Consider the following 7,776-nt stretch of genomic DNA (forward strand, 5'->3'; position numbering starts at 1 on the left):
CACAACGTATATTAAAATGCGTATGAATCTGTGTGTTATTGTTTCCATGGCTCAAATGAATACCCATCATCAGGATTACTTATTCCTTTAATCAAGTAAATGTTTTCATGCTGTTAAAATGACTTTTATAAAGAGAAAAATCCTTAATTCTGTTTAATTCTTAAGTTCCACATAAAACCCCAGTGATGGCTATAAAAAGTGTGTCTAATGATTGTTAATTTCATTGCAAAAAAATTTGGTTTGGTATATAATTTTTAAAATAGCTTTAATGTACTATATATATGAAAGCTATCATTTATGAACCTATTTATCTCCTGATTTTCCTAAGTCCAAATTTGTATTTGTATATATAATCAAAAATTTGGATCTTTAGGCAAGTTGATTTAAACATAAAACTCTAAAAATTACATAATAGGGGCAAGGGGAAATATGAGCATATCCTTATAAAATTTTCATAGACAGATTTACGTTAACAATAAAGTTATTTATGCAGAATTTCATCGTAATACTAGTGTTTATAAGTCCGATCATTACGGAAATCAGCAGTATCATTTATACCTATATAAAACAAAGTTTTGCTGATTTTTGTACAGAAACTAGAACATTTAACATAATTATGGGCTCAAAAGTCCTATTGCCCTTTTTAGCGGGTACGGCTGTATGGGGGTTAGATGAAATAAAAAACCGATTTTTACCATTTTCAATAGGCTTCGATCTTGGGTCAAAAGAAACGTTTTTGCCAAATCTCATGAAATTACTTTGAAAATGGGTATCTTTAGTTTATTTACAAGGTTTACATGGACGGATAGAGAGTATTGCTAAATCGATTCAGAAAATTATTCTAAGCCGATTGGTATACTTTCAAGTGGGTGTAGATTATAAAATTGTTTCATACTTTTAAATCTTATAATTTTTTGCGTATTACTAAAACTAACAGTAATATATTCAAGTTCAAAACACAGACTAAAATGTAATTTTGTTTATAATTATGATTCCCAAAGGAATTAACTCAAAATTAAAAAGTACCGAATATAAAAAAACATTAATTAAATTAAAAATACAATGGAATTAAATACTTTGAAGAACAAATAGTCCTTACACCTTAGTCTAGCTCAACTAACAGTTGGACATTTTTAAAACAACTTTAAAATTTCGTTTTATAAATAAAAATTAAAAATATTTGGAAACTAAAAAAAAGGCCTCATCATTTAACATTAAATTAATGAACACTTGTTGTTTTAATGTATTTCAACAAATCGTTTTCTATCAGTAGCCTAGCCCACACCGTATGATATCTTTCGTCATGATGATTTTAAAATTATGCTCGTATTTTCTTTCGTCATTAAATTTAATTTCTAATTTTACGTTATTAATATAAACATAAATAAGTAACACAGTAAAATTCCGCTTGAACGAACTTAGTGAGACTATAAAGAAACTTGGTTTCATAGCAATTGAATCTGATATGTGGTATCTTCACACTCTATTGCTATAGAAAGTTTCTAGTAGAAACCAATTGATATTGTTCAAAATTGTCACCATCAGAACTAGATGTACTGAAGCGTTATAGATTCAATATTATGGAACAAGTTCTAGAGAATATTTAATGATTAAGAACTGATTCCAAAGATTGTATTCTTAAAACAAAGCGATTTTTGTCTGAAATTTTTGAAAATTTGACAAATTTTAAAGGCATGATTGAATTTTTATACCCACCATCAAAAAAGATGGGGAGTACATTGATTTTGTCATTCCAGTTGTAACACAGACATCATAAAATTATATACATTCTGAGTCCTTATTCAATTTTAAGACGATCTAGCCATGTCTGTTCGTCTGTATGTTGAAAGCATGATATAGTCCGAACGGAAAGAGCTAGAAAGTTTAAGGTTTACACAAATATTTCTTATAGAAAAGGTTTGTTTGGTATTGAAAATGGGCAATATCAGTCCTCGTTTTCGCATAGCGTCCATACAAGTGGAACCCCGAAAAACAACTTTAACCGTCATAACTGTTTTAAAATGCGAGTATAGCGATGAAATTCGACATAAATAAGTTTCATATGATCCAAATTCTCTCTTCGAAATTTTTATGAGGATCGGTCCATAAATGACCCTACCCCTCAAAAATGGTACCCTCCAAAAAATGACTTTAACGCCCATTACAGGCTTAATATACGAGTCTAGCGCTGAAGTAAGTAAATTTCTCACGATCAAAAATCTATCTACCGAATTTTATAAGGATCGGTCCATAATTTACCCTAGCCCCCATATAAGGTCCCCTTCAAAAAATTACTTTAACGCTCATTACTGCCTAAATAAGAGTATAGCGATTAAATTCGACATAAGTCCATAATTGACTCTACTCCCCATGACTGCTCTTAGAACTAGAGAAATTATGTATGTTTAAAATAAATTCTAGTTTGTCTCATATAAATTATAAATATTTAATATTTTCTAATTATTTGAAAAATTGCTCGATACAGGAAATCTTAAATTTGTTCTCAAATACTTAAACTGATTGTACATTATTTAATGATCATCATTAAAATTCAATTTATTGAAGACAAACAATTAATTTTAACTTGTTGGGATATTTATATGTTTAATTAAAAATAAACATATGTGCGATAAAACAAATATTGAAACAGCTATTCGAAAAGATAGAGCACAGTGGGACTTTTGCCAAAAAAAAGAAAAAAAATAAAAAAACTAAAACAAGGAATTTCTATTTTATTAAACTTTTATCTTCTTACAATAGTAACCCACCTAATATTTGTCTATGACGCTTCTTACTCGCTCTTTAATAATTTCTATTTCATTGACCTTAATTCTCGTAAACAAGTTAAAAAAATTATTTATAATTTACGACCAAAAAAATACAAAATTACAATGTAAAGTTAGAAAAATACATATGTACTTAAAAATTAGAGCTCAGCAAAATATTAAAAAACAAAATTATCTCAACAATAATAAACAGAAATATTTTTTATTTTTATTCCATTCAAACGCGTGAGAATTTTAGAAATTGTCGTCCTTTTTATGCTGTGGTGGGCAGCGTGTCATTTTATAGAATGTTTGTTTTTTTTTTTATTATCATTGTTGAGCTTTTCCAACGCGCGTGTAAGTTTGTTTTAAAAAAGTTCTTATATATTGTTGAAAGTTGACATCATCAAGAAATTATTGTTCTTGTCAGGCATTCATACATGAATACTACTAATGTATGTATGTCTACATGTGTAAAGTATCTAATAAAATGGAGAAAATTTTCACGGTAGTCTGTTTGGCGCCCTCCAAAACTATGTTAAGGGTAATTGTTTGATTTTATTATAGATTACATATACAAAGACAGATATACATACAAAATTGCCAAATATACATATTCCTACATATTTTTAATAGACAATTTAATTATTTTGTTTGTAGGCTCCTAACATTTTCTTCTGGTTAATGACTAGGAAATTATGTTTGTATGTCGCCTTCCTACTCTACTACCCATTGTGCCCATTAATATCTATGTATGTCTATATGTGTTTGTATTATTACAAAGACCTATTTATTAAAAGGTCGTAATACAAAAATGATTGATGTTAAAGCCAATTTAGCCTTATAACCTCCACTTTTTAAAATTTTTTGGAAATTAAAAACTTTAAAAATTTGACTCAGTTGAAACCTAACTTGGAGGATTATTTAATTTGCGAATAGCAGCAAAAAAGTTCTATAAATAGGATCTATAATAGGATCAATGAGAAACGCACAAGTCACCTTATAAACCGTAGTAGGTGGGATATATCGAGATAAATAGCAGTAATAACAGGATACTGGGTGCTAGGCAAACATGCAAGTAGGCTTGGGCTACCCTTCAATGAACACTGTCGTAGTTGCATAGACAGGGAAAAGGAAGAAACGGTCTTCCATTTTCTCTGCGAATGCCCTGCTCTATCCGTGAAAAGAAAGCGTTTTCTTGGCAGTTACTTCATATCTAACCTTGGTGAGATATCTGGATATAAGCTTAAAGATATCCTAAGATTTCTCACTGCTACAGGCTGGATCTAAAACTATAAAATACTACATCTAACGAGTGGAGTGGTCCGGTCAAAACGGAGTCTCTTCGACTCTACTTGACTGTTCGTGCGTAGTGAACTACCACGTAAACCAACCAACCAAAGGATCAAAGAGAATTTTTAAACATATATATCTATTTTAGATCTTTTTCAAACTATTCTTTATTTATAACTAGCAATACCCAGTATGCTTCGCTACCCTAAAAACAATATAAATAAAAAACGATATGGGAGGTGCTATGCCAATACAACACGTACAACATTTGAGGTTTCTAGATCCCAGATGTAAAAATACACCTATTGCTAGGCCATTTTTTTGCACAAATTGCTCACGTGGATTTCAGTGTTGCTGGTGCAAAAATTGATGATTCCAGTTATAATAGTTTTCCAGATATACGATTTTTTATTTAATTCATCGAGATATCTGGGATCTTCAGAAAATTGATTTCAACAAACAGACAGACGGACATTAACTATTTAAGCAAGGGTGTTTGTGTAGTTGGACAGACAGACATCGATAAACCGAATACAATACCTATTAGGAGTTAGAAATTGTATATGTAACTTTTAAGGTCCCAACATTTTATTTTTGATATTATGAACTGAATAAAAATCTTATATATACCTTTCTTACTAAGGTGAAGGGTATAATAATTGTAAAAAGAAACCAATTTTTATTAAATCATATTTCTTTACAATTTCTAGCTGCCGAACCCCATTTACAATGCTGGCATTGCAGTTCAGATACCCATGGATCTGAAGACTTTTGTGGCAATGAATTCAAGGAAAGCAATATACCCGATTCATTAAAGGAACGCAATATAGTGTGGTACGCAGTTGCAACAGTACCATCAATTCTGAACATGAAAGAGCCGTCTGTCGCAAAACCATTGAAGAAAGTAAGTATGTTCTAAGCATTCTAACTAAATCTTTATTAACCAATATTATATTATTTTAAATTTCTCTAGTTAATGGCAAACAGGTGGTTAAACGTTTCTGTTACTACACCAATAAATCAGATACTTTGGATCATTGCCGAAACGAACCTACCGAAAAGAATGTTCATCGGGTCTTTTGTGAGGACTGTCTAACCGATAAGTGTAACAATGCATTTAAATTCGATATTTCATGGAGTATTCTCTTCAGCGCCACTTTGCTGACATTATTCTTAGCCATAAAAACTAAAAGAGTTTAAATTTTAGCATAAATTATAATAATAACATTTTCCAAAAAGACAATTCCATGTTCAAGAATAACAACCATTTAACCTATAAGTGAATACCAAAAGTTCACTTATGTAAAATATTTTTTAAATTTATTTTAAGTTAAAAATTTGGTATTTCAGTTGAAAAAAAAATTAAAATTTTAATTATTTGTGATATTTGTTTTAAAGTGCATTATAAATTAAGTAAGTGTAGCTTTAAGCTGTTGAATTTGTTTAGATTTTAATTTTAAATTATGTTTAAATTTATTTGTTTTATTTTATAAAATTTATAATGCAAAACATCATTTCTACATACTTTCGTATACATTCAACATGCAACTAATTGAAAAGTTCAAGTTCAACAAAAATATTTTAAATTAGTCATATTCCTAAAGCAGAATTAATTTTTTAAAATAATGCACATTACACACACACACACCCACTCACCTCAGATTTTTTCCGGTTTCCTGCAATTAAAAATAATTAATATTATTAAAAAGTGTTTTTATGTAAAAATCAAGCTGTTGTAAAGAAGAAATTTATTAATTTTAAAATTTTATGCCAAAATTAAAAGTATTTTATTTCGTTTTCGTTAATGGAATATATAATGTTCATCTTAATAAAAAATTTGTTAAATTATTTGTATTCTAAATTAATAATTTAAATGTAATAAATATTAATTCATATACCAAATAATGGTAATTCTTCAAAATTATTAAAACCGAATTTCAAAACTGAGAAAAGTCATTTACACTTTATCAAATGGACCTAACCTCAAAAATGGAATCTCAAACATATAGTCGCCCACTATAATTTCTTACTAACATATGTTATGCATATTTTCTCCTCTCTAATGGAAAGAGTACAGGAAACATATAGTTTCTTTCTATCTACTAAATCAGAACAATAACAGATACTTAACTATCCTAATGCATGTCAGGCTTGAATTAGTTCAAAGTTCATGAACTTTTCCTAGCACACGTGTTTTAGATTTGATTATAGTGTCTCACGCAATAATTTTAGTTCCTTTTAGATAAAATTCTTTAACTTGTTGATGCATTATAGGGAGAAAGAGGTGGGATTTATATTAGAACGCATATTATATCTTGATTGTCTGATTACATATAAACTGACAGTCTAGCACTATCGCACATTTAACAGTAAAATATAATTGATTTCAGTGAGAAACCGAGCTTCGGTGTTGCTCGTATCTCTATTTTTGGCTCCACTTATCCGTGTATCTTTTGGATAGGAATTACTTGATATTTTATATGTCAAGGCTTGGTTCTTTTATACTCTCTCAAGTTTACTATATTCTCTTTAGTATACTCTGATCTATTTACGTCATGTTCCACTGAATAGTTTTTCTTCCCAAGATTCCAAATCTCTTCTGTAACACATGGTTCTTCCTAGGTGGATTTCCGCTCTCTTAAGAGACTGCTGACCCAAACGATTCAAAAAAGACATTTGTGAAAATTTCTACTTTAGCTTCTAATATCTCTCTGCCTTTAAAGGTTCCTTAATAAGGTCCCGAACATTGTTCAGGCTTATAACGCCTCGACCAAGGCCGAATCCATCTAAACATATAATTATGTCTAATATTTTCTGATTCTCTAATTTTACATTGAAAAACGCCCTTTAGCTACTTAAAGCTCCTTAGTAAAGCCCCGAACATTAAAAAGTTAGTCCTAGGCCCATAATCTCAACTTCGGTTATCGTTTAACAGGTAGATATTTTGCTGATTAAAATAATATTTGAATAAAAACTGTCAATATATAGTTACGATAAAAAAATAACAAGATATTAAGAAAATGAGGGTTAGATCTATATCAAAATGTTATCCGAAGTATTTTAAGCCCTAGGTAACCATGATCAGTCCTGAATATCGTTTATAAAATTCAGTGAAGATTCTTTTATCTATTCTCTTATTCTGCTAACAAATTTTAAATGATCATGTATTAAGTAGCATTAAACAATTTTCTTAATTTTGGTCTAGGAATATCGAACCATATACACATGTCCATGCCTGGTCCATTTTAAGCATTCATACAAAAGTTTAGCTATAAAAAACAGCTTTCAAAAAAGTTTACAAAAAAGCTTTATATTATTCACTGTATTATATCAAAAACACAATGTTAACGATACGATTTTTTTATAATTAAATAAGAACAGATTTTAAGTAATTATTTTAAAATAAATTTCAACAAAACAATCTGCATTTTTTAATACACTTCGTATATGTAATTTAAATATTAATTAATATTTATTCTCGTGTTAGGAGATTTTAACTAGCTTGGCATTTATTTAAAAATGAAGTAAATTCATTTTAAATTTTTAAGCAAAAATTTATTTTTTTCTTTTAGTACTAAAATCATAAATAAAATAAATACATATAAAATAATTTACTAAAGAAAAATATGATGTTCAATGTATACAAAAACAAAAAAATAATAATAAATAAAAACCGCCGAAATATGAATCATAACATTTATAATAAACAACAATAAAG

At 28.8% G+C, this 7,776-nt stretch overlaps 1 protein-coding gene across 1 annotated transcript; it reads left to right on the plus strand.

The window, feature by feature from the left end:
• Positions 1-4,290: 4,290 nt before the first annotated feature.
• Positions 4,291-7,576, plus strand: LOC119600016. Its single transcript, XM_037950015.1, is given in 4 exon segments — positions 4,291-4,348; positions 4,769-4,882; positions 4,885-4,962; positions 5,032-7,576. Coding segments are annotated over 4 exon segments (477 nt in total). The 3' UTR covers positions 5,259-7,576.
• The last annotated feature ends 200 nt before the right edge of the window (positions 7,577-7,776 follow it).

The sequence above is a fragment of the Lucilia sericata genome, unplaced genomic scaffold (genome assembly GCF_015586225.1).
Source record: "Lucilia sericata isolate MDLA Ls3-8-SP2 unplaced genomic scaffold, ASM1558622v1 Contig000100F_arrow, whole genome shotgun sequence".
NCBI lineage: Eukaryota > Metazoa > Arthropoda > Insecta > Diptera > Calliphoridae > Lucilia > Lucilia sericata.